At 41.1% G+C, this 27,330-nt stretch overlaps 2 protein-coding genes across 4 annotated transcripts in view; both read left to right on the forward strand.

Annotated features, from left to right (window-relative positions):
* acsl6 (acyl-CoA synthetase long chain family member 6) overlaps nucleotides 1-5,642 on the forward strand; it is a 31,637-nt gene extending 25,995 nt beyond the window's left edge. The window contains exons 16-22 of the mRNA XM_077545983.1: nucleotides 586-658; nucleotides 1,723-1,811; nucleotides 2,071-2,187; nucleotides 2,259-2,402; nucleotides 3,584-3,685; nucleotides 3,759-3,830; nucleotides 4,832-5,642. Of these exons, the coding sequence (XP_077402109.1) occupies nucleotides 586-658; nucleotides 1,723-1,811; nucleotides 2,071-2,187; nucleotides 2,259-2,402; nucleotides 3,584-3,685; nucleotides 3,759-3,830; nucleotides 4,832-4,972 (738 nt within the window). The 3' untranslated portion in view covers nucleotides 4,973-5,642. The remainder of the gene's footprint in view (nucleotides 1-585; nucleotides 659-1,722; nucleotides 1,812-2,070; nucleotides 2,188-2,258; nucleotides 2,403-3,583; nucleotides 3,686-3,758; nucleotides 3,831-4,831) is intronic.
* Nucleotides 5,643-9,185: 3,543 nt separating this feature from the next.
* The window catches only part of fnip1 (folliculin interacting protein 1), a 29,012-nt gene continuing 10,867 nt past the window's right edge, over nucleotides 9,186-27,330 (forward strand). The window contains exons 1-11 of one of the 3 annotated variants that reach the window (XM_077546635.1): nucleotides 9,186-9,402; nucleotides 17,273-17,402; nucleotides 19,902-20,045; nucleotides 20,129-20,229; nucleotides 20,294-20,368; nucleotides 20,453-20,547; nucleotides 21,495-21,578; nucleotides 24,175-24,246; nucleotides 26,033-26,168; nucleotides 26,298-26,499; nucleotides 26,811-26,896. In XM_077546635.1, the coding sequence (XP_077402761.1) occupies nucleotides 9,311-9,402; nucleotides 17,273-17,402; nucleotides 19,902-20,045; nucleotides 20,129-20,229; nucleotides 20,294-20,368; nucleotides 20,453-20,547; nucleotides 21,495-21,578; nucleotides 24,175-24,246; nucleotides 26,033-26,168; nucleotides 26,298-26,499; nucleotides 26,811-26,896 (1,217 nt within the window). In that variant the 5' untranslated portion in view covers nucleotides 9,186-9,310. Of the gene's footprint in view, nucleotides 9,403-11,769; nucleotides 13,079-17,272; nucleotides 17,403-19,901; nucleotides 20,046-20,128; nucleotides 20,230-20,293; nucleotides 20,369-20,452; nucleotides 20,548-21,494; nucleotides 21,579-24,174; nucleotides 24,247-26,032; nucleotides 26,169-26,297; nucleotides 26,500-26,810; nucleotides 26,897-27,330 lie in introns of those variants that run through there. The other 2 variants (XM_077546636.1, XM_077546637.1) reach the window with 2 other exon arrangements.

A 27,330-nucleotide genomic window follows, 5' to 3' on the forward strand; every position in this document is an offset into this window, starting at 1 on the left:
AAATGCTAACCAGTAAACTTCTACATGTACACTGTAAGATTTGTATGAAAATGTATTTATTTATCTGACAATTCAGGCTTATAAGTGAGCACTGAAATAAAATATTAAGGCTTAATGTTCCATTAATATAACATTCTTCCATGCTTAATGTGTGAATCCTAACCCTAAGTAAGACATTTTGTTGAATATTCCCATAAAAAAATGTTTAAAAATCGATTGCGCGCCGCAATATCGCGAATCGTTTGTTTTCTAACACCCCCAGTATCTGCATGCATGTACTGGAAACGTAGCAGCCAAGAGAAATGCTATAAAATGAAAAAAAAAAAAGACTGTTGGAAATAAATGAATACAAGTTCACGGAGCATATTAAAATGAATGATAACTTCAATTTTAAGGTTGTACTATAAATATAGATTGTTAAAAGTAGCTCATTGCTTCTGATTGTGTTGAGGCCTTCTCTCCCTAACCTTCCACCCACCTGTGATAAACTGTTCCAGGCTCATTTTCTAACATTGATTATGCCATAAATGTGTTAAAACAAAGAATCAAATCCACTATCAGACTGACCCTTGCTTCTCCCTGCAGGTTTACGAGGCGTACGGGCAGACGGAGTGCACGGCCGGCTGCACTTTCACCACGCCCGGAGACTGGACCCCAGGTGAGCGCTCGCTGTTTATGCAAATTTTAAAGGTCGGAAAGGCGTGATAAAAGAGTCGCGAAATTGGGAGAGTAATTAACAAGGGTTGGAATGAGGTCGTAACTCAGCAAAAGAAGACAAGAGTGGTTTGGCGGCATTACAGAGTCAACGTGCCAAGTGATGACTCAAGCGTGAATTCATCTGGAATGACAGAAGGAAAAAGGAAGACGCTTCAACTTCACCTTTCAACCAATCATTATAAGATTAAATAATCATAGGATGGGATTAAAATGGCTTTCTTGCACAAGTATGAAAATAAAAGCTGTGATGAATGTTAAAGAAACAGAACTCATACGTTTACATATAAAGTGCAGTAATACTTATTCGCCTATTTGCATTTTTTTTTTCCATGCCAAATTATGGAGCGTATATTATTTGATGATTGTAGCTATTATTTTTGTATTTACTTTTTATGCATTTATCTCAGTAAACAATTAGTTTATTTATTGTGAATAACATAATGAAATAATGCGGGGGGGGGGGGCACTTTTATATTTTACTTTATTTTTTATTTTTATTTCATTGATTACATTATTTTTTTATTCAAATAAGTAATTCATTGTATTTATTTAAAAAATCTATACATATATATTTATTAGAGTAGGCTTTCATTATTTAAAAAGTATAATAGCAACATTTTTATTATTTCTTTTAACTACTTTTATTTCAATGATTATACATTCTTTTTTTATTAAAATAAGTTATGTATTTACTATTTACTATTATTTATTACAGTAGGCTTATACTATAAAACTTATCATTGCAAAATTTGCTTTATATCTTAACATATTGTCATCATTTGGTGATGGAGTAGCTGGTGTTTGCATGCAACCTATTCCTGCAAATGAAGTACATTTCAAAGAAACGGTACTGAGCTTGGTAGCATAATGTAGTCCAGCATTGCCCCCTGCTGTACAGTACTGGTATTACAGGAGCAGTTGCTGAACTATAGATTCTCGTTTTGTCAGTGCAGAAGATGTTGTATGATTTTGCCCCCTAACAAGTTGTTTGATTTTGGTGTTTAGGTCACGTCGGCGCTCCGCTACCGTGCAACCTGATCAAACTGGTGGATGTTCCCGAAAAGAACTACTTTGCCGCCAAAGGAGAGGGCGAGGTAAGTGTAAACAGCGAAGAACATTTAGCTAATTTGAGTCTTGTAAATGTAGATCATTTTAAGTCTTTGATTAAACTAACGTGTTTGCATCACGAATGTTTAAAATAATGTTGAATATTCAACAAACCTAAACACAAAAAAAAGTTTCTTCTTCGAAGAGCTTAACGTTCACAAAAGTACAAAGAAATTTGACATTTTCAAAATAGGTTTGAATTTAAAATGAGTTCCTTGTTTGCATTTGACGTTTTTTTCCAATCAGGTTTGCGTGAAGGGACCCAACGTGTTTAAGGGCTACCTCAAAGATCCCGAGAGGACCGCCGAGACGCTGGACCCGGACGGCTGGCTCCACACCGGCGACATCGGCAAATGGCTGCCCGTGCGTTCCCTCGTGAATGGACAGCATCCATTGATAGTCGATTGATTCTTGTACTCTTGCCTTTTTTACAGAACGGCACGCTGAAGATCGTGGACAGGAAGAAGCACATCTTCAAGTTGGCGCAGGGCGAGTACATCTCCCCCGAGAAGATCGAGAACATCTACATCCGGAGCGAGCCCGTGGCGCAGCTTTACGTGCACGGGGACAGCCTTCAGGTCACTTTCACACTTTACATGGCCATCTTTATTTTAATAACATGTTTATGGAGAGGGATTTGTCTCCAAATTATTCTGTGATTTTCCAAATGTAAAATAATTTTTAATTCTTTATTTCATATATTAACCATGTCGAAATGTTTTATAGATGTGTAGAGTAGGTGAAATAGTGTTGAACTCAGTATAATTTGACCTTAACCTAAACTGGTACCTTGTTTTGTATAAAATTCCTTCTCAATGTTTTGCGCACACACATTCTGTTCGTGAGAACAGAATTTGCCACACATACCCTGAGAGCACCATCACTCACGGCGAACTCTAAATCCAGTTCAATTTGTTTGTGAGATATTGTTTTGGGGAAAAAAGTACGAAAAGTACCCTGAGAGTATATTTTGTCTAAAAAGATGAACACAGCTGCGGACTGTGTACGAAAATAATGTTATGTAACATATTGTGTGAGGCGGCACGGTGGCTGACTGGTTAGCACGTCCGCCTCCCAGTGCTGAGGACGTGAGATCGAGTCCGGGCTTCGGCCTTCCTGGGTGGAGTTTGCATGCTCTCCCCGTGCTTGCGTGGGTTTTCTCCGGGTACTCCGGTTTCCTCCCACATTCCAAAAACATGCATGGCAGGTTGATTGGACACTCCAAATTGTCCATAGGTGTGATTGTGAGTATGATTGTTCGTCTCTGTGTGCCCTGCAATTGACTGGCAACCAGTTCAGGGTGTACCCCGCCTACTGCCCGAAGCCAGCTGGGAGAGGCTCCAGCAACCCCCGTGACCCTTGTGAGGACAAGCGGTAAAAGAAAATGGATGGATATTGTGTGAGAACCAATCTGTTTTACTTATTCATAATGGGAGGAGAAAAGGCATTTTACTTTCAAAACTCGATTCTATAAAAAGCCCTCTTTCCCAAGGGAGGGGGCACGCACTCTTGGATTGACACACTCTTTACGTGATATTCAATCGGTGTGACCGGAGATCTCCGTAATAAATCATCCTTCGAAGGAGCTTTTGTCACAAAGAAGTCTCATCTCCAATTTTTGGAACACGCCAATGATGACAAATGATATCATCATTTAACAATATCCACGAAAGGATGCGCATATTTACGTCGATCTGGAAAAACACGGTGTAACTAGTCTTGAGACTAATCCCTCCCCATATATGATCCCTGCGTGCAGTCCTGCCTGGTGGGGATTGTCGTGCCCGACCCGGAGGTCATGCCCGCGTGGGCCAAGAAGAAAGGCATCTTAGGCACCTACAAGGACCTGTGTAAAAACACAGTAGGTGGCGCCGTTGTACACAAAATGGCATTTTGGAGGGGACCGCCGTGAATTGTGATGCGTGTGTTCATAGGAACTGAAGAAGGCCATCCTCGAGGATCTGGTGCGTCTTGGCAAGGCCAGCTCTCTGCATTCCTTTGAGCAGGTGACTAACAAGTTTTTTTTCATGTTTATTTAAATAGATTAAAAAAATAAAAGACTCGGACTTGTCATTGATTTTCATGTTTAAGCTAACATGCTATTTAGTTGTTTTCGGAAACACAGACGTTGGTTTCGACTCTTGAGACTTTGATGAATTGACATACATATTTTAGAAACGATAATTGCGAGTCTTTGACCAACTGGACAAAATGTTATCGTTAACGGCACATAATGTCAATTACAAAGTGTTTTTGTAAACATTCGAGATAATTTCGAGTCTATGTTGTCATAAGCAACAAAGACCATTTCAAGTCGGTGATAAATCGATGCGTCGTCTCAGAAGCGTCAGAGACATTTCCAAGTCTTGGATGAATTTCAACAAGTGCACATATTTTCCTGATGATGCAACATTCTTTTTTTCTTCAAAACAAGACAATCTTGAATTTTTGATAAAGGGTCGTGCGTTTTTAAATGACTACGATGATTTACAAACAGAATGCACAATTTTGCAAACGTTGGACGATTTTGAGTCTTTTAGGAATCAAACGTGTTTCCATAAATATCAGAGATGATTTTTGAGTATTTTGCTAAAGCTAACTTGCAGGTTTTACTCAACGTTTTTGCAAACATCGAAGACAATTGTGAGTCTTTGAGCAACCAAACGTGTTTTTTGTAAATATCCAAAATGGTGTAGTCTTTTTAATTAAGCTAGCATCTGTGTTTCCCTAAACAGTCAACACAATTGTGTGTCTTTGATAAACCAAAGGGTATTTGTAAACAATTAAGAGGATTTTGAGTCTCACAAAGTGAAAGTCCACAATTTTGAATCTTTGAGGGGTCTTTGATGAGCCCAGCGATGACCCTAATATACATGTTTCCATACATTTCTAGCTTTTAAATAACAATTCCGTTTGAAAGGATTGACTTTCCTCTTCCTGAGTGTCGTGTCAAAATGCGTATAACCGCCTTCCCTCAATCCTCTTCTCTTCTACCGTCCGGAACCAGGTGAAGAACATCTACATCCACAGCGAGATGTTCTCCATCCAGAACGGCCTGCTGACGCCCACGCTGAAGGCCAAGCGGCCCGAGCTGCGGGAGTTCTTCAAAGAGAAGATCGAGCAACTCTACAGCACCATCTCCATGTGAGGGCGGACCTCCAAATCAACGACAACGTGCATTCGGGAACAAGCAGCAAAAAAAAGTCACCCTCCATCCATCCAGATCGACCTCAATATGTAGTACAGTTTCATTTTTAACATCAAAGATGGACTTTTTTTTTTTGTAGGTTTACTCAAAGGTACCTCCTGCCTTACCAGTAATGGTGGCCATTTTGAGGCGCACACCCAAACACTCTTCTCTTTCCCGTCATTTTATTTTTTATTTTTTTTTGCACAAAACGAACAACAAAAAGGGCAAAAGCAGGACTTGGTGGGGCAGTGCATGCGGTTGTCCTGCTGTGAAAATACAGTGCGACCATTCACTTTGAATTAAACAGCAGCTTGTATTTTTTTTTCTTCTTCCAAATCACACACGAGTAATGTAATGTAGAAGCTTTTCAAGATTGATTCTTGTCCCAAAGTGTGAAAATGAATGACGTATGTACATACATGAGGACAGCTACACTATAGATGTCAGCTTATTTATTGACTACTCAAGTCGGTGGTTTGAATGAAATTTGTATTACTTTTTATTCTTTTGATTGCGTGTGTGTAGTGGGACAAATTGTACGTATTTATTTTTCTTTCTTTCTTTTTTTCCTGCAGTTGAATCAGCAGCATATCCTTGTAATGATAATTATAACAATGATGACGATAACTGGGGCTTGAGGGTGGGAGGGTGAACTGGTTCATGAAATAAAACAACATACTGGAATGATTTTAAACCACTGTCTCGCATGGTTTCTCATGAGTGGATTAAAATGAACATGCAATGACAATGAAATAAAAATATGAGTTATATGAGTTGACATTCTAGACCAGGGATGGAGAGATCCGGTTCTCGAGGGCCGGAGTCCTGCAGGTTTTGGATATTTCCCTTCTTCAACACAACTGATTCATGATCAGCTCATCAGCAAGCTCTGAAAAAACTTGATAACAAACCTGTTCATTGGAATCAGCTGCAGTTCGAGTAGGGACACCTCTAAAACCTGCAGGACTAAGGCAAGGCCCTCGAGGACCGCAGTTTACCATCCCCGCTCACGTGAGGACCCCCAGGTTAGCCACGTTAGCCACGAGTTGTGCGCCCACCTGACCATAACGTCTCAGCTTGTTAATTGCTTTAAAAAAATAAAATGTTGAAATCGAGGACCCGCTATAAGGTAGAAACGCCCTTGAAGGTGCCTTTGACACGGCGGCGACACGGTAAGAGAAACTACGTCGTGAATTTGACCACGAACCACCACCTGTATAAACGAAATGCATGCAATTCACTCGAAGCTAGGAGACGTCTTGAAGCAATACCAGAACAGGGGCCTAAATGCAACACCTCTGCAGAAAGTGGTCACTTACGGGTGAGTAATTTGATTACATTAGAAATCAAACACTAAAAATACCTTTTACAGGCCCTTATTTATCAAAGTTTAAACGGAGTACTGTACAAGTATACATAGGCCTATTGGACTGTATTTTTATATTTTACAGGTCCAAAAAGGGCACAAGTATGTTTACTGGATCCATTTTGTACGTTTTGTACATATTTTTGTAGATTTTTCACGTACGTTTATTGGACGCCATTTTGTACAATTTTCAGATGTAAAAGTATGTTTGCTTTATTGAATGCCATCTTTCCTGTTCCTGGTCCAGATATGATAAAATTATGTTTAATGGGGTACCGTACGTCATCACACTTAATAAATATTCATGAGTTTAATGAGGGGGTCAAACTCGGCCGGCCAGTCATGCTAGACGCATGTAAACACTAGCAAGATGTCTACTGCGCTAAATCTACTAATTCTGTCCGAGAATGATATCCCTTGTGCCAAATTCACTTGTATAGACATCGAAGAACATACTAATGTTCAGTTGAAGAGATGGCTTGAGTGTAGAGGGCTGAAAAGAGCCAACCTGATCCAGAGTTAAAGTTTTTTTTCTTTCTTCTTCTCCCCCTGTTTATTGGACTCCATTTGGTACCTTTATAGGTTCTAAAAGGACTATTTGTTTTTATTTTTTAAATTTGGCGCCATTATGGACATTTTTACATCCAAAAACGGTTACCATTCGTTTCATGGACTCCATTTTGAAACCTTGCGTTTCAATAATATTGGGTATCTTGTTTGGCGTTTGTGAGGGTCTGGCTTGTTGTCTTTTTATCCCTGCAGCTCGACAGTAGGCCTTCGCGATGCAAATCCCAGGTTCAGCCAAGCTCCGCCACCAGCGCCTGGCCTAAAACGTCGCCGTCGTCGTCAGCTGAGAGGGTCGACCATGTCACTTTGTATCATCCCGGGGGTCAGGTGAGGCCTAGCCCTTTTGAAGCAGGGCTGACTGTGAGACCAGGTGAGAACTCGAGTGACTCCTCGGACCATGATGAAGTCTGCGACTTGTCAACCTCCAGCAGTCTTCCTTCCCCGGAGATCTTCAGATATAATGGTTATAACAAACCCAAAGTCTGCCTAGCGACAAACAAAAAAATATTTTGATGAACTAAATCCCCCTACTTGTTGGCAGCTGATTTCTCTGCTGAGGACGCCACCGCCGCGCCGGTGAACGTCCGGCAGCACCGGGTGACGAACTCCACCTTGCTGGGCAGCAGCCACGCCAAGAGCATCAACAGATACCAGCCTCCCAATGTATCCACCATCCTTTGTGAGTAAAACTTGCATATTAGCATATATTTCATATTAGCTCTTAAAGGCTTTTTTTGTTTTTGTTATTTTTGGTCATACCATGCCATTTCACCCAACTTGTGTTTCCAGGTGCTCCCTCCATGTTGGTAAACACAAACGACCAGATAAGGTGAAGCCCTCCCCACCAATTCGCAATAAATTCACAAACATGCACATTTCCAACACGGTATCTGATTTGTGCAGTGACCAGGGAGCGACCGCGGATCAAACTCCATTGGGTAAACCGTCGTCGTCATATAATAATAATAGCAACAAACGCAGTCAATAATTTGTGTCATTTTGAGTGAATTTGGTGTCATCTCAGTCATCAACTCTGCTGACGAATCCTTGAAGGGGAAGTCACTGGAAGTAAGCAAATCACGGCAACATGACTAATAAAAATGACACATTTCGTACTTTTTTTTCCTTCACAATTTGAAACGGTTCTCGGGAGTCTTAATAACAAAAAAAAAAGATTAATTGGCTGGGCTCTATTATTACCCCAGAGATAAATAATTATAGCCAAAAAATAAATACGTTTTGAGTCTCATGCAAATAAGCCATTGTTCACCCTGTAACCCTCAACTGCGGGGCCAACGCCAAGTCTTCCGTTACTATGGCGACCAGTGGCGGAGCTATAGGGGTCGTGCTCTTAAAGGCAGAGAAAGCATGGGTTGGGGTGATGATGATTAAAAGCAGGAGGAATAGTAGACGTACAATTGAAGTAATAAACGTTCTCATGTCTTTAGTCTGCCGTCGCCAAGAGGCCCATCACGCACAGGAAGATTCAGCGCGTCAAAACTTCTCTGGATGCGGAGCAGAAGATGAGCCATAGGCCGGGAGTCAAGTTTTTCCACTTTGCCTCCTCCTCCGTCATGGAGGAGTTCTTTCAGCAAGCCCGAGACCGGCACGCCCGACTCACAGGCGGTCACCTGTTTTCCTTTCGTCCCGTGATGCCAAATGTCCCGTAGCACTGTTTTGGGGCAGCCCTCTTTTTTTTCTTTGCATATTTGTACACCTCGTGTAAAAAAGAATTACATTGCATAGATTGTTACATAGAATTTTGTTAAATAGATCTACTAAGGTTGATGCTGCTGAATGGCCACTAGATGTCAGACATGCTACTTCCCGATAAACAAGAGTTTCTTGTCGCTGTTGCACATGCAGTTATGCATTTAAATGTACGCCATTTAGTTATGTTTTATTCATTCCAAGACAGATGTTCCGATCAAATTAATACAAGCAACCTCGATTGTAAGAAAACTGATTAACATAAATAAGTTGAATGAACATGGCTTATTTCCGTTCATTGTCTCGAAAGCTGCTCTGCTGGATTTCTGTGAATTAAAAAAAAAAGACGTCACGACACGTTTATGTGCCTTACGAAGCCCGACAAAACGTCAACACTGGGGAGGGGTTACCCATTGACCACGTGGTGCGCAGTCCCAAAATAGCCAGCCAATCTGGTAATTCCCTCACCCAGTTGGCCAATCAGAAAAAAAGAAGGGGTATGTCGGTTGCCAAGCGGCTCCCGTGACTAATGCCTGTCATATGACTATGACACCCACCATGGAGACAGTTACAAGGAACAAGACTCGCTCGTGGATTTGAAAAAAAGGAAAAGGGACTCTGTTCTTTTTCCCCCCCGTCCTCCTTGGTACAAAATGCCTCCGACTCTGTTTCATAAACTTTTCAACAAGAAAATCGCTTTTTCGCCCCCGCCGCAGAGATGCAACAAAGAGGAGCCAGCTTTCAGGTACCTCATGTGGACGTTACAAGTACAGTAGCGCCGTTTATTATGTCCATAATTGTCAAGAGTCGATTTACGCGTTGTGGTGGTCATTTCTGACCGGGCGGGTTTTGTATAACGTCAGTTCAGTGTCCGAGTAAGCGGGCGACGCGTTTCAGCCTGCTTGGCGGGGGCTAGCACCTAGCTGGGCTAACGCTGAAGCTAGCCTGTTTATCGCCACTCAAGTCTGACGTAAAATAGTCGAAGTAAGACTTAAAACTGTGTTTCTGATGCCTCAAACACCCCCACACTTGGGTGTGCGAGTCGCGTGGCTTCTTTTGTTTTCATTTCACAAGATGCGCGACGGTATAAACTCGAATGGGTTCAAAGTGCATCTCGTGTCGACGTGCAGAACGTGCCGGTGTGTGCGCGACTGGAAGTCTGGCGTGCGTGACGTCATTACGCGTCTCGCGCAGGGTGGCAGTGGAGGGGACCACTCGTTGTTAATGCAGTTTTATCGATTAATTGAAGCCCGAGACGTCACATTACTTGCGTCCATCTGCTAAGTTGTAAGGTTTTATTCTTGAAGCATGAAAACACTTTCAGTTGGTTTAGCTGCTGCAGAATAAAAGGCAAAACGCCTAATGATCAGCCCTTTTTATTGATAGTGATAGTAAGTCTACATGGAAAGTCAACCCAAACGGGTTTTTTTTTTTAAATATAGTAATATGTTGTCTGCGCCCTCACTACTCATAACACGGCAATGCGCCATTCTAATTAATATTGCCATTGCGGAATATGCGAAGCAGCAAAAACCACCTTTTTACAACCCATCAGGGGGCGGCCATTTTGACAGTTGTTAACTGGCATTGTTATTTTTAAGACTCATCACAGTTACTCAGGTTTAGCTTAATCATGGTTTAGCTTGTGAACGTCACATGACCAAACTCAGAAAACAGGTGAGCCGGGATTGGACATTACCTGAGCAGCTGTGATCTAATTTCCAGTCAACAGCAAGTGGCAAAATGGCCGCCTCCTGAGATGGATTGAAACGGATATATTTTGCTGCTTACTTTAAATTCCATCAACTGAATATTAATCAATACTGTGTTTAGGCTAGTGAGGCTGCATGTAATAACATTATTGTTAAGACGTCGTCCACACATGTTGGATGGCGACCCAAAAAAAAATCTTACTCTAATCTTACTTGGTTCAAATCAAATTGAAATTCCTGGTATGATCCCTGAATTTAATACAAAATGGGTTCTTCTTTCTTCCGATTAGTAAAACTTGAATTTTTTTTAATTGATTCTTTCAAAGAGCAAGACAGAGATGCAATAATTAAGAATTAAAGCAGTAATATGTTTATTGTTGTCTACCCCATCCCACTAAATATTGGCAGCGTTTAGGGGGCAAATACGCTCTTTGATCCTCACAACTTTTATCGCCGTCATCACCACTGCAAACTGATGACCGTTGGACGGCCAAGGCGCGTCACCCAAAGCCCCGTCTCCAGCGCAAGCCCTGCGGAATACCAGCTGGGCCGGTGTCTTGGCCGACCTCTGACTCCTCTCTCGTTTCCCTGGCTTGAGGCACATGACCCATACTGTGCATACTGTACATGTCACCGAGCAGATCCCCACCATGGATCATCCTTGGAGTCTGGCCCCATATTTGTTCGCGAACTGCTAAGGAAGCTTCGCCATAAATCATATATGAAACGGAGGTCATGTGATTGACAATGACAAAAAAAACAAACTGAATCCAATTTATTAATAGCGTCCATTTTTTTTTCACTTGAGAGTTGGCAGGTGAAGTCTCTGGTTCCCGAACAGCGTTTGTACTTGCATAACTGAGCGTGTCATGTGAGGCTTGCATCAATCACAGGCCTGTCAACTGGGTGGGGGTGTGTGTGTGCGTGTGTGTGTGTGTGTGTACATGTCACAACACAACGGAATACATGTTTGTGTGTGACTATGAATGCTGTCAAGTTGCTTTCAGGGTTATTTAAAGTGGCCATGCTCGGGTTACTCAATAGTACAGGGTCATGGTAAAGATGTATAAAATTGACCTAAGGTTCTTTAAAATGGATGCCAAAGTTTCTGCCTTTCTCTGCAAACAATTCTCAAAAGACAAGGACGACAAACGCGCTACATTGGAGGCTGCATGCTTGCTTGCATAGCAGTGAACTTGGCCACCGCCTCCCTGATGCTCATGTGATTGCAGGAATGCAGATGCGCTTCATGGGAAAATGTCTTTCATCGGCGGCAGATATGCAGGTAGTCAGGTGCTCTGCTTTTTTGCCTCGAGGCAAGTCGGGCTAATAGGGGAGAGTTCGCCTCCGTCAGGGCGGGTGGGGGATTCATTTGGAAGTCTACGGTTGCATTCCAATTGCCTTTCAATTGATTTTTAAAATGGACCTATGTGCCATGTTCATAAAAGAGGGAGATATGTGTCCGGAGGAATGTCGCAGGAGGTATTTATGTAACCGCCCAGGCGGCACAAATGCGTGCTCGCAAGTGCGGCAGTGGCGGCGTTAAGCGTGCAGGCTCTTTGAGGTCAGTTAGCAGGCTGTTGCTGACGTCAGAGAAGTGGAGTAAAGCTGCGATGCAAGCAGGCCCATGGCTTTTGGATTCGTGGATGTCATGCTCTAATGCAGGGGTTGTCAGATTTCCCAAGTGAAAAAAGTCATGATCTCAGAGCGAAACTGTGCTTGCTGGTTGTCCCGCCGCCGCAACTCACTGGATGGTCGCCCGAGCTGATTTCATCCTCCATTTAGTAAAATTTGGCTAAAAGTGTTGTCATTTAACTCCTACCTGGAAGGCTATTTAAGTTGTATCCGTGTCATAGTATCGGAACATTTTTATAAGTACAAGTATGGGCATACAGTATCAACGCTGATACTGGTATCACCCCTGTTGAATACTCTACCATTGCGCTAGTAATGAAAACATTCTGTCAAACTTCTGAATCATAGGCAGCATTTATCACACCTCGGTTTTTCATACAGAAGCAACAAGTGCAGGGCTGGACTGGCCATCTGGCATTCAGGGCAGATGCCTGGTGGGCCAACATCTTTTGGGGGCAATGCAGTGCTTTTTAATCATTATTTGCCTCCATTTTACCCCAAGAGACTGGCCCACAATTTAGAGGGACTAGTCCATTAATCAATTTTGAATATAGACAGCAAACTGAGCCAACATCAGTCAATATCAGTGGCAGAACTATGTGTTGTTAGGCAGGGGTGGTCAGAAGTCGGGCCGGCGGTCTTAAGTCCAAATTCCAGGGTTGATTTTTTATTTTTTTTGGTGCCAGTCCAGCCCTGAACAAGTGTAGTACTACCTCAGAAGCTAGGGTAATTTACAACACTACTTCAACCACCCGTCCACCCCCATTGTTCCTTTTGTAGTTGTTTTTCCTCAGTACTGTACCTTTAACACAGAACAACAAAAAAGCCAGTTTTGACGGGCAGTGCGAAAGGGGCTGTAAACAAGGGAGAGGGAGGAGAGGCAGTCAGCACAGCAAGCACGTCGTTAGCCCGCCGCTCCAAGCCTGACGCTTGCGCCGCAATCACCTGACATGTCTCATGCTGTGCGAATCTAGTCGGCCGTTATTCTTAGAGGCTGAGCGAGTGCAGAGAGGCAGCTTCGAAGGGGGCCGGAGCGCCCACCGGAAACACTGGCACAGTCACAGCCATGCTCAGGTAAGGAGCTGCTAATACGTTTGTCTTTACTGTCAGACAAGGTTGGCGTGTATCATTTGCTCTGTAGTTTATATCCGGGGTAAGGAAATCCATCGAGGGTTTTCGAAAGCAACTACAACACAGTCAGTTGTTGGCGGTTGGAAATAATCAAGGTGGGTTCTTTTTTGAGCCAACAGTGCAACTGTGCAAGTATGTGACGCTCATGAAGTCATGTGCCGCTTTTATGAATGACTCGTCGCTCTGTGACAGTCACAAGCTCTCTGCCGCATCACCGCTTCCTCACTTTCACATGGGTCCAGTACTTTTTTTTTTTTTTTTTTGTCTACATGGGTGACCCCTGTCTTTTTACTTTGTCTGATATAGCCTGAGAATAAAATGTCTGATTAGTTTCCCACAGAAATCCAATTTTAACTGATTTCTGAGTTCCACACACATCGGGTCTCTTGTACAGTTGTCCGGATCAACCATGGCATGGCAAAATTTTCCGCTTGGAAACGCATACTTAGGTCAAAATTTTCCATTGTGGATAAGTCCCTGGTTTTGCAACATATAATATAATCGGGTACCATGGCTCTTGGAATAATCAATGTGACTGAGCGCTTTTTAAAAATTTATCAAAACCTCGCTCGGGTCGGAAATGTCACTAAATATAATGGCCAAATTGCTAACTTGAGAACACTGACTTCTTTTGTAGCACCTCTTTATTAGCAGCCGTGTCAATCAGTTCAATTAAGAAAAATGACAAACTTGAAATACTTGATCAAGTCAAATGCCCAGCCCTATTTTGTCAACTTCTATTTTTGTTGATTATTATTTTATTTTTTTTTAATTTTCATTGGCTGTTGTTTACAGTCGGAGACAGAATGTCTTTGTGTCTTCCTTTGGCTCTCTCCTCTAGCTGTCATCTTCAAAACAATGGCGGCAGTCAACTCGCCGTCTCCGCATTGTGCAGAGATTCGGCCTGAATCTGTAAACAACTCATGTAACGCTTGCCAGGATTTAGTAGGAAAAGTTCATACCCCACCCACCCAGAAACATAAGTGTTGCTATGCTAGCTCAATGCTCATGCTTGAAATAGATTTTGGATTTATCTTAAATTAGTTTAAAAATCCCCCAATTTGTCTTTAATCTGCCAAATCTGAACAGGCTGGATTCGTCTCAAATTTATGTAAAGTGCAAACACACAAACACATGGTAGCATCTCGGAGCAAATCGGGCTTGTTATTGTTTCTAGCTATGATTTGTAACAAGCTAAGGCCATTTGATATTCTGCTAATGCTATTCAGGTAACACTAGTAGCGTTAATTCTGGACACAGGAGGGATATTTGACATTCTGCTACTAGCTAAGTTTCAAAACTATGGATGGATGTCACCTTCCGCTAATGCTAGTAGCTAAAATTTGGAACGCGGGATTGACGTTTATCTTTCTGCCAAGATTATTTAGCTAACACTAGAAGCTAGAATTTGGAACTAGAGAGACATGATATACGTTTTGTAATTATGGACGCACAGTTGACATTGCACTAAGGCTATTCAACTCGTGCTAGTTGTGTTCGGAAACAAGGGCATTTGCGTGAGTGAATGTAGCCATATTAAATTATTTGAAAATTGAATATGAACATTCCGTACATTTGCAGTGACTCAAACCGAACAGGCTGGGCAGGCGGTGGCCATGTTGCAAGAAGGCATGTGACTTGACTAAAATGACCGCCTGATGTGTAATCTTACACACAAGAGCTGGATACCGACCCACGGGGCGAGGGGGGGAATGGGGGTGTGGGGGGGTGTTATTTGAGATCATTATGTAGGCTAGGTAGGCATTATGTCACACACTTAGCACTCTCAGGTCTTAGATCAAGAGGAGAAATCAATACGAATCTGGAAAGCGCTAGACCGAACCTTGCAGTCCAGCTCAAATTGTTGCGCACTCAAGAGTGGCCTCTGTTGGGTCAGTCATGCTTGTCTCAACCCCCAAAGTCTGGTTCTGTTACGCTCTAGAGTAAACTGTGGCAGTCTGCACGGATTGTTGCTCACCCAAAAGAAGCCTTGGCTGGAACAGTCATACTTAAGTCGCCCTCTCAAAGTCTGGTTCTCATGAGAAATTGCCTAGGCATGTTTTACCTGGCCTGCTTTTTCGGATCCAGAAGCTCTGGTTTCTTTTCTGATCCTGAGCGGACCGCCCAAGTCTACTCTGCTTGTTACATGCCCAGGAGGGGCCTGGGCTGTGACGGTCATGCTAACCTCACCCACTCCGTCTGATTTCTATTTTTTGAAATCTTACTTCACCCACTCAAAGTGTGGTTCAGTATTTTTCAGAGCTTTATTAGCTAGCACGTGGGTGACAGTACTGATGGTAATATGTAAATCAACGCCCATCCCTCGTTCCAAATCCCAGTTGTACTAGCGTGAGCTGAATAGCATTCCCAACATGTGTTCCTGTTCCCCACAAACACACGGAGAATGCTGTAGTGTAGTTTTGGCCCTTTAAGCTTTGCACCTAATTGAGGTTGTGCTGCCAACTTGTCCCCGTAGTGGTTTAATCTTCCCTGAGTGCGCGTGCGATGTGTTAATGCGGCAGCGTAGCTACCCGGCAAGCCGCTGAGGTTAGAGCTTTGGCCCAGGCACGTCGTCACATGACAGCAAGATCGAGTGTTATTGTCGACTCGCAAGTGGAAGCAAAGGTGAAAGAGCACATGATAACTTCAGAAAAAGAACTAGTGCTCAACGTATGACTTCCTTGTTAAGGCCTGAGTATGACAAATATTTTGCTTTGACAGCCTAACAAAGATTGTGTCACATGACGTGGCCTTTCTCACTCAGTGTTTGCAGTGACAGCAGGTTGTGTGTTTGGACTCTTGTTTGAGAGCGTAACCCAGACTTGAAACCTCAACCGCGGTTTCAAACTCTAACCCAGATCTGAAAGCCGTATTTGAAGTCTGCCGTGAGGTGACGATAACTTGGTAGGATTTCCAGTAAAAACACCAGCAAATGAGGTTATGCAAATTTGTGTTTACTTAAAAAAAAAAGAAAAAAAGAAGAAGCTTTGTGTGACTTGACATTTGATTTGGGCTGCTGCCAACTCAACTAATCAACAACAGCTTTTTTGTTGTTTCTTTTGCACTATTTCTTAGGAAATCCACATAAGAACACATTGTCATTTTTTTAACTCTTTGACTGCCAAAAACGTTAAATAACGTTTAGTAAAATCCTATGGAGGAGTGCCAAAGACGTTAAAAGACGTTTGTTTCAAAACAGAGGTGAAACTAACCATTTTCTATTGTTGATTGCTCAGAAACGGAATAAGGTAGAAACAAACTTTTTTTTTCTGATGAAAGATGAGAGTTCAATCTTTCATTTGGTAGTATGTGTGTTTCCATAGTCCAAACACATAATTTTCTGTGGACCTTGAAAGATCAGTCAAAATGCTTAAATCGGCTGGCACTGGCGACATCCCTTTTCTGAAAACGTCTGGCAGCCAAAGAGTTAACTGACTTTGCCGGTTATTCTTGAGGCTAACCATGACAATACCAGACGATCAATAAAAACGCTATATTTAGTGTCCATGTAGCCTCCCTGTTGTCAACTTTACAGCTGCACTTAAATAACACACGCGCCGAGTTTCCTCAAAAGCACGGGGATTACCCGGACTATGTGAAGGGCAGCCACCCAACACGCCGATTGTACCTTGGCAGCATTTGTCTCTAAGGCACGCAAGCCCCATCCTTTTCCCGGATCAACCGCGGCGGCACGATAAAGCCGCCGGTTGCCTGGCAACAGCACCGGAACGGTTAAAACCGCTCAGATTTCCCTGTCTGATTTAGTGTAAATCAGGGCGGCGTGTCGTTGTCTGGACTTGGCTTTTCAACAAGATGAGTCTTAGACGGGCTTTAGTGTTGTTGATGTTGCTTCTGTATTGCTTTGCATTAGTGGTCCTCAACTGTTTGGGGACCAGCACCATTCGGGACAGAAACATTTATTTATTTATTTAGTAGTGGAGTCTATACCTCAAGTGTGTGCCATTATTCAAGCGGGAAAGGTCATCAAGAATACATGGGAAGAGGACCTTGAAGAATAATCTCTTCACATCATCTCAATCACAATTGTAATATTGAGGGAGCAAAATGGCGATTATCGGATTATTTTTCAAAATCATTCAGGCCTACGTCATAACGACTCTTCTTCTTTCCACGTAGCTGGCCGATCCCCCAGCTGGAACCCAGTCACATCCGGCTGATTGTGTACCAGGACTGCGAGAGGCGTGGCCGCAACGTCCTGTTTGACTCCAACGCCAAGAAGAGGGGCACGGATGACGCCCACCTCACCGTGAGTCACATGATTGTATTGTGTGTGTGTGTTGGCGAACTTGCCGGTGTCTGTTCTGATCTCAGATGGACAGATCGTATTAACTATATGAGATTTGAAGTGTACCGTGTTTTTTTTTTTTTTTGACTGGGTTGTTATTTGTCATTGTGTTGATTTCTTTTGTTCAAGATGGCAGTTACCATGACAAATGAAAAACCTTGTTAATGAATGTACGCTGTACACCCGTGACTGAGCGTGGCGTGGATTATTTTTTATGGGACTGTGTGATATTTGTAATTGACGTGCTGATTTCTATTGTGCAAGTTGTCTGTTTTCCTGAGTAACCGAATGTAACTGACACCCACCTCCTTTGCCAGCTGCGGCTGGCTAATGCCGCCCTGGCAGTGCAAACTGCGTGCGGCGTTTGTCTTGGGCCGCTGCCAACCGCAATAATTGATTTATTTGCCATTCTGCTTCTTACCTGAAGTCACATGACCACAGTGAGGCTGAAGAGAGGAGGAAGAGGAAGGCCACAAGGGATGATGATGATGATGATGATGATGATGAGTGAGGGCGTGAGGGAGGGAGAGGAGGCAGCGGCGGTGATTGTTGTGCTGCTTTTCTCGCTCGCTCACGAGTTCCTGCAAGAGTCATATGACTGGCAGTCACATGCTGCTGCTGGCTTCTGTGTACACAAATCACACACACACACACACACACACACACACACACACACACACACGCACGCGCACACACACACGCCTCTCCCAACAAGCCGAGTCAAGAAGCACATGACAGGCTGCTTTCAGATAAGCTATGTCTATGCTGTTTTGACTTTTGTTATTTCTAGTTGTTTTGGTGATTTCTATTGTGCAGTGTGTCGGTTATCATACATTACTAACAAGAGGCACAATCACTTTAATTCCTTAATACAACTCCGTTGTGTGACAGTGTGCATCATGTTTTTTTTTGGACTACATTGTTTCTTGCCCTTGTTGATTTCTATAGTGCAAGGTGGTGTTTATCACAAAGAGGAGACATTTCTTTAATTGTGTCAGACACAAAATGTGTGCTGTGGACTTTCTCGACTGCTTGCATTTGGTTCTGTTAATTTATTTTGTGCAAGGGAGCAGTTATCATAGAACTGGCAAGAGGAACAATCACATTAATTATGACACGTCCATAGAGTGCCATGTGACAGAGAGAATTTTGGCCGGATTATTTCTATTTGTTCTGATTTCTATTGTGCAAGTTGGCGGTTATCCTAAATAAGTGGTATGTGTGTGTGTGGATCCGGCACCTTAACTCATTCACTGCCATTGACGTCAAAAATTCATTTGAACTGTTTCTATTAGTTTAAAAATGTTTCCACTTTTGTTAACAGGAATATGAAAACCTATATTTTTTTAATTGTATATTTAGAACAGATATAAAATGTATGATTAATCGTGAGTTAACTATTGAAGTCATGCGATTGATTACAATAAAAAATTAAAATTGCCTGATGCGATACATTTTTTAAATGAACTCATTCACTGCCATTGACAGCAATAGACGTCAACAATTTATTTGAACTATTTCTATTAGATTAACATTTTTTTCCCCATTTTTGTTAACAAGAGTATGAAAGCCTATAATTATTTTTTTGGGACATTTAGAACAGATATAAAATTTGTGATTAATTGTGAGTTAACTAGTGAAGACATGCGATTATTTACAATTACAAATTTTAATCACCTAATGCCTCTAATTTTTGATAATCTTTTCTTAGATTTTTTTTTTAAAATAATCTTCTTTTTTTTAAGAAAATATTATTTAAAAATTAGGGGCGTCAGGCGATTAAAATTTTTAATCGTAATTAAACGCATGACTGCACTAGTTAACTCACGATTAATCACAAATTTAATATCTGTTCTAATACAATAAAAAAATTCTAGGTATTCATACTCATGTTAACAAAAGTGGGAAAAATGTTAAACTAATAGAAATACAGTAGTTCAAATAAATTTTTGACGTCTATAGCCGTCAATGGCAGTGAATGAGTTAAAAATTAGGAGCGTCAGGCGATTACATTTTTTAATCATAATTAATTGCATGTGTCACGAGTTAACTCACAAATAATCACACATTTTATATCTATTCTAAATGTACAATAAAAAAAAATCGAGGTTTTCATACTCTTGTTAACAAAAGTGGAAAAAATGTTAAACTAATAGAAATAGTTAAAATGAATATATATATTATCTATAACCGTCAATGGCAGTGTATGGCCCATGATTTGCTGGGTGTGTAGTGTGCCCTCTTTTTGAGTGAATTGTTTGTAGTTATTTTTGTTGATTGCTATTGTGCATTGTGACACCAAAAACTTCAACAAGCTCCTGAGTGGCAACACGACATGAGTTTTGCTGATTTGAAAAAGTGACGTGGCTTCAAAAATGTATAATATACAAAATTTAGAGGAAATGTCAATGCACATTGAACAGTAATTGTCTCACCCGCTGCCTTATCGTACCGCCACAGGGCACGGAGGGCCAGGTGAAGATGTTCGGCAAATGCTGCCGGCTTCGACCGACGGGGGGCAGCAGCAGCTCCCTGGACAGCTCCTCGTCCTCCTGTGCGTCCGAGACATCCAGGGAAAACAAAGAGCAGGGTCTCCGCTTCCAGGTAGTGCCCATTCAAGAACAAAAACATGCCAGTTTGCCAAAATGAACTCCTCCGCAGTCATTCAAACCGGCCTACGTTGGCAGGGTTCGAGGTGCTCATCCGACGTGGTCATGCTGGGGGAGATGATGTTTGGATCAGTGGCCATGAGCTACAAAGGCTCCACGCTGAAGATCCATCAGATTAGGTAAGAAGGAAGCATGCATTTGGGTGAGGGCGTGTACCTAATAATCTGTCCCTCACCGTGTCAGGTCGCCGCCTCAGCTAATGCTGAGTAAGGTGTTCACAGCCAGGACGGGAGGCAGCGTGTACGGCAGCCTCAACACGTAAGCCCGCGCACACATTTGGGTAATTATTATCTAAATCATCACCCATAAATCTCCTGATAATCTGCTTTTTTTTTTTCACAGGTTACAGGACAGTCTGGAGTTTATTACGCAGGACAGCAGCAACACCCTGAGGCCCGATCAAAACGCCATGCCAAATAATCTCCTGGGGAACATAGGTAACCATAGCAACAGCACACAAACAGCCCTTCTGTAGCCTGCAGTCACCGTGAGGCGTGTTCATCCTGGTGAAAATGTGTGTTTTGGAGGAGTAGTATTTTTTTTCTCTCTTTGAATTCAGCATGAAGCCTGTTTGACTGAAGTAACATGAAATTTGGTCGTCATGTCTAACAGGAGCCAGAAAAAGTCTCAAGATGCCATGCTTGAAAAGACACAGGGAGGTCTGCCAGTTTAGCTTTAAGTGGCTATTTTAGGGTTCCTTTGACTATTTTGCAAGGCTAGAGATGTTGGACCAAATTTTAACCTTGTATATAGATAAATGGATTAAAAAAAAAAATCGATGTCCAATTTCTACTTAATTTTAGCCTTATGTTAGACAAAGCTAAATTTCAGAGCTTTTGCCTTTGCGTGTAAGGTGGAATATGGCAGATTGACATTTTGTCATTTGGGATATTGGGAATGCAGCAGCATTTGTTTCTCTTGCTAACCCTCAAAATATTTTTTTCAACAGAACTCCAAAGACTTTGCCAACACTTCCGCTTGAAACAATTTCCCCCGAATCGCAAATATTTTTTAATGAGCGATGTAAGCAATACGAGGAATCTATGAAGAACTGTTGGCAAGTTTTTTGTGCAAATTCTTCCTTTTTCACAGAAAATACTCAAGGTATTCTAGTTGTGCAAATGATCCTCAATGCGAGGAAATTTCTGTGAGATGGCAGTTGGCCTTCCTCTTTTTTTTGTTCATGCCCAACTAAAAAGCTCCTTGTTGTAAGGTCTGCTATGATGACAAGGAGGCCGCCAACTTTCCTCCCTATTCATTCACTAACAAGCATTTGTTCTTCTTTTTTTGTCCGTTTCCCTCCCTCCCGTCATTCCCGCCACCCTTCTCTCTCTCTCTTTCTCTCTCTCTCTCTATTCCGTGTTTGTGTGTTTGTGCTGCGCAGGATTTTCTCAGCTCTGCAGCCCTCGACGGGCCTTCTCTGAGCAGGGCCCGCTGCGTCTCATCAAAAGCGCATCTTTCTTTTCAGGTTGGCGCTTAAAAACAAAGCAAAACAAAACAAAACAGGCCACCAGTGTACGCAACTTGCATGTTTTTTGCTGCAGCTTATGCTGTGTTTGGGCACTTGACGGGCGGCACGTGGCCATTTTATGGGGGCATTTTAGGGCAGACGGGTTTGCGGTTAGGATAACCCGCCTCTTGTGTTGCGGGTTGAATTGACCCGCTTTAAAAATAAAAAAATCGGCGCCGATATTTGGGCATTTTGACGAAGATTGGTATCGGCCTTTTTTCAAAATCTGATGGCCGATAAAAGGGTAAAGTTAAAAGCATTTTAATCTCAGGAAACTATTTATTTACATTTTCAGTTAACTTCATAAGACTTCTTCTGAACCTTTTGTTTTTGTTTGACATTAAAACAAAGAAATGTGAAAGTTTAAGATTTCAGTTTTTTTTTTTCAATTTAGGAAAAAAAACAGGGCTAAGGTATTTACTTCTTTAAGTTTCCATTTAACTTATTAAGACATACTGATAACATTGGGTGCTCCCTGAACCTTTTTATTTTTTTAGAAAGTTAATATAAAGTATATTGTCTAAGATTTTTTTTTTTGATCTACATTTTGAAAAGTCAAAAAAAAAAAAAGTTCAGCAAGCATGAATGCTTTCAAAATTGGCATTTGTATTTTCAAACATTTTGACGCCAATCTTATATACTGTATTTGCAAATGAATTAACAAGCTGTTGTCATATTGTGGCCACTTGTATACCATGTATATTATAAAACAATATAATTGGAAGGAGGGAAAAATAAAAAAATATTTATTTACATGATTAGAAACACTTGTTATAATAAAAATAGCAAAAGTGTGTAATACAGTACAGATTTTTTTTTAAACTTACAGTATATATATAAAAAGTAGAAAATAAAACCAGCAGAAGTTGTTTTATCCAAAGAAAATGTCAACTATTTATATCTAACAGTTTTAGACTTCAAAGTGGGTCATTTTGACCCGCCACATACCAGGAGGGTTGATTCATGTTTCTTGTATTCTCATGAAAGCCCCCCCCCCCCCCCCGGAGCGTGCATGGGTGAATCCAGGTGTTAGTTGCAGTTTTTACCAACTCACGCTTTTACTAACCTAATGATTGTGTGCTTTTTTTTCTTTTTTTTTGTGGGTGATGAATGATTTTCTCTTCACTTGCATGGAAATCACCCACCTGAGCAAATGCTTTGCGTCCGAGCACATAAACACGCTTGCACGTTGCGGTTGGGCGGCCACTTGTTAGAATGTCAGGGAAAACCCCTCCCAACTTGTATCGCATTTGCCAAACAACACGCGTACTCGTTCTTTACTGCACGCAGTGTCTAATGTTTTATTACCGCAGTAGTGGAAGCATTAAGTTCGTAAGTTGATATTATAACATCCCCATCACTACGCGCTGCCTTTTTACCAGCAGCGCCTGTTGCATTATCAGTCCCGTGTCCGGATTGTACAAGACAGGAAGTGCAGTTCGTTTTTTTTCTTCTTCATTGCATGTGGTTTGTGTGAAGCGTTGCATGATGCGTTGTCGTGGATGTGATGACACAAAGTTGCACATTGTACAAGGCTGGATTTACTGGTCTAAATTTTGTACGTTAACAGCTGTTAAAAATACAGCCAATAAAATTAAATATGAAATAAAATGAACTGTTTTTTTGCTAATGATGGATGACCATTTAAATGACATTCTGAAATTTGGCTGTTACTCACTTTTTGAAGCAAATATATTGCACTCGTTTATGTTACAAAATTTAAATTTACTCTGCAATAAGATAATCCAAAAATTGGAATGTTTTCCGAATATACTAATAATTATTTTCACACACACACAAAAAAAAGGAAATATTCTGACCTGTTTATTTAGGCCACGGACAATGTGGTCAAAAATAGGTGAAAGTCTCCCCTGAATAATAAATTTGACACCCCTGATCTAAAGGAGCATAGAGCAGCCAGCGTTCCTCAACTTTTTACAACAAAATTACCACCTCAAAAAAAACCTTAGCTTGCCAAGTATCGTTTTTTAAAATACAGTTATGCAGTAGAACTAAGTAAAATAGGGTTTAAAATGTTACAGAATGTTTAAAAACAAATCCGCAAATGTTTTGTACTTGATTATATTCATTTTTAAAATTTGCTAAATTTTGTGTATGATTCAGTGTTTCCTTGCTTTACGACTACAACCAATAAATATAACGTTAAAAATAGTCAAAAGCCACTTTATGTAGGCTAAATATGATGCATTGCGGCTGCATAAAACGTTAAAAATGTTCTAAAATTGCTACATTAATAGACTGAATTTTGTAAATAGAGCATTAAATAGGGAACCTTACCTTTTGCAACTATGAGGGGGAAAATGTCAACAAAAGGTATTTACTCATTTATAAGAATTGGAAATAATTTTCAGTTTTACAGTTTAAATCCAGCCTTCGACGGAAAAAGACTATCAAGGATGGCATCTCCACTTGTTTGTATTATAAAGTCACCTGTTTTTATTTTGTGCTGATTTGCTATCCATTTTTTTTGTGTTCTTACGTTTCCTGTCCTGTCCTGTCCTGTCACCCTCGAACCCTCTGCCTCCTTCACCAGGCCACAGTCACCCCATGGACATGCCGGGGCGAGGGTTGTACGACGAGAGGGACAGCGGCATCGCCCGCTCAGGTACGCTCACCAGAACCCCCCACCCCCCCCCCCAAAAAAAAAAAAAAAGGTCGGAGGTCAAGAACAGTTACGCAAGCACAGCTATGTTTGGACCTGCCGTGCGTAAGCTCTTAATTCACTTACCCTTTGGGCAAACACTCGTCTGTAAAACTTTTATTTGGGTTGCACTGTGTGGAGGGGGAAAGAAAACAACATAAAGCCAGGGTCTAAAGTGTATTGGTAGAGTTATGCATTAAATTAGCTGGCCGAGTTAATAAAAAAATAAATAAAATAATATATATGTAGCTCACTCGAGCAAATTAAATTAATCTCATGCACAGTAGAAATCAGCTCTAAGTGTACACATTACACACACACTGGCATGACTGGTATGAGTGGTTATGATGCTTTCTGCTCAAATCCCGATCATGCGCTGCGTTTAAATTTAGCAGCTCTGAAAAAGCTGCCACTCATAAATGTAATTCAGGCCTCGTCTCATCACTACGCACACACGCACACGCACGCCTGAAGTCCATATCACACTTTAGCCTATTTACCGGATCCCCTCAGCAATGCAGGAATCCTACACGGCCTCATGTGACGGGCTCATATTCCGCGTCTGGCGTTTGGGGTGCCAAGCCGTCAATAGGATGAGCATGTGACTCTATTAGATCTCATGGGAACGAAAACTGACGTCTCTGTGAAATCCAGCTTTAAAAATGTAAAGAGTGGATTTAAGGGAGGGTTGACTTCTATGTTGAGTAACGCAATGGTGGGCAAAGTGTGGCCCAGCAAGTATTTCCATGAGTCCATTTATTAAGGAAAAAGTATTCTAATTATTTTAATTATTTCAGCTCATTTAGAATACATTAATGTATTTTTACCTAATAATATAATAGTGCAATTTGTGCTTTTGTCTTTTGAGAATGAATATTGGTAAATTATAATGCATCACAAATAATGCAATTAAAAAATGAGGGTAAATAATTTCATCAACGATTTCCCACGTTTTACATACATTTAACTTAATCTACAAATGAATGTTACAACACAATAAATTATCATTTGATCTGATCTCATGTAATAATGATTCATTTTAGATATAAATCCATTTGTCATTTTTCTTTTCATTTCATTATGATTTAGGGCCGCTTGATTATGAAGGCAATATTAATCACGATTAATTGAAATCACGATTAAGACAATCATTTGTTTTTGGTACAAAACAAAATGTTTAAACATGTAAGAAATATTTAGACAAAATAATTTCTTCGAAACGCTATAAATATGCAAGTTCCTTTTGGACCAAACAAGATTTATTAAATTAGTCATTTAAAAATATAATAATAATAATAAGGTGCAAATATATATACAACATTAGTATTAATAATCTTTTATTTATTTTCCCCCCCGATTATGCCGATTTTGTAATTGTGGTGTAATAATTGAAATTGGAATTGAATTTCGATGAATTGCACAGCCCTATTATGATTGAATAATAAAAGTATAAAATGAAAATGAATTTAATTAAAATAAACAATTTTACATGTATTCTACATGCTCATTATGTCACCCTTTACTTCATCCATGCGAGACCTGAACTTAACTGGCATAATCATTTAAATAGATTGAATTTAAATTAAATAATTGGTTAATGGATTAATTTTTAATAATTCAATGACACAATTTTACACATTAGATTATATTTTTCATTAAATAAATAAGTGAATTTGTGATTAAAAAAAAAACATTTTAATATTTCTATTTAAACAAATATTAATTGTATTAATTTTTTCCCTTCCTCCAGCATCTCTGAGCAGCCTCCTGATCACGCCCTTCCCGTCGCCGGGCTCGTCTCTGACCAGCAGCTGCGCATCCAGCTACCAGCGGCGGTGGCGGCGCAGCCAGACAACCAGCCTGGAGAACGGCGTCTTCCCGCGCTGGTGAGTGAATGGCGCTCATTCAGAAAAGCAGGCCAGTTAAAACCTGCCTGACGCTATTAAACCACCATCAAATGCAATCATTTCTCTTATATTTGTCCAATTTCCCGATTGTACCACGGCCGCCGTCAGGTCAGTGGAGGAGAGCTTCAACATGTCGGACGAGAGCGGCGGGCAAAGCCTGGGCGTGGCGCGCAAGAAGAAGATCGCCATTGGCGTTATCTTCACGCTATCGTCCAACACCGAGGAGAACAGTCGATTCCAAGACTTCTTCTTCTCACACTTCCCGCTTTTCGAGAGCCACATGAACAAGCTCAAGAGCGCCATTGAGCAGGTGAATGAATCTCCATTTTTTTAACTACTTAGAAATATTGCTGGTTTTAGACAAGGAGTGTCAGAAAAGTTCCAGGTATACCTAATGTTATGTCCAGCGCCATATAAATAAAACGGTAAGCTGTCCTATTGCAGTGATTGACGTTCACCCGTAACTCACGAATGTTGTTTACTTGGCAGCGTCACATTTCCGGAGCACTTTCACTCGACATCATGGTCACATCACATTCCTCGCTCCCCGCCTTCCCATGCATTCCAAAGTGTCACGTTTCTAAAAAAAAAAGTGTGTGTGTTATGTCACCCTCCCACAAGGCCATGAAGATGAGCCGGCGGTCAGCTGATCCCAGCCAGAGGGCCTTGGCCTACAGTCGCATGGTGGATGGGCTCAACGAATTCAGGTAGTTTGCTGTCATTTACATTATGTTCTTTGCAGATTCAATCCAGTTGATCTGGATTTTTTTTTTTTATCACTCATAATGTTGTGGTAAACATGATCTGCTTTTTTGACCCCTCTCGTGACTATTTCAAAACAATAGCAGCTCCTGTTAAGTAAAAATTTGAGTGCAATCATTTTTCCAATGTCCAATTATATATTGCAAAAATTTGATCGAAACTTTCGATCTGAGGTATGTCCTTCAAAACATGTTTTGGATAACGATTTTGGATAACAAGTTTGTTTACATATTCAAAAATAATTTTAAAAAGTCTTATCCCTTTTTGTTTTGTTTTTATTATTATTCATTATTATTATTATTATTATTTATTTATTTTTTACCGTGTTAATTTGACCCAGAAAAAGACAGGAAGGCTTAAGTGGGCCTAGTCTGTGCGT

The sequence above is a fragment of the Vanacampus margaritifer genome, chromosome 16 (genome assembly GCF_051991255.1).
Source record: "Vanacampus margaritifer isolate UIUO_Vmar chromosome 16, RoL_Vmar_1.0, whole genome shotgun sequence".
In the NCBI taxonomy this organism is placed as follows: Eukaryota; Metazoa; Chordata; class Actinopteri; order Syngnathiformes; family Syngnathidae; genus Vanacampus; species Vanacampus margaritifer.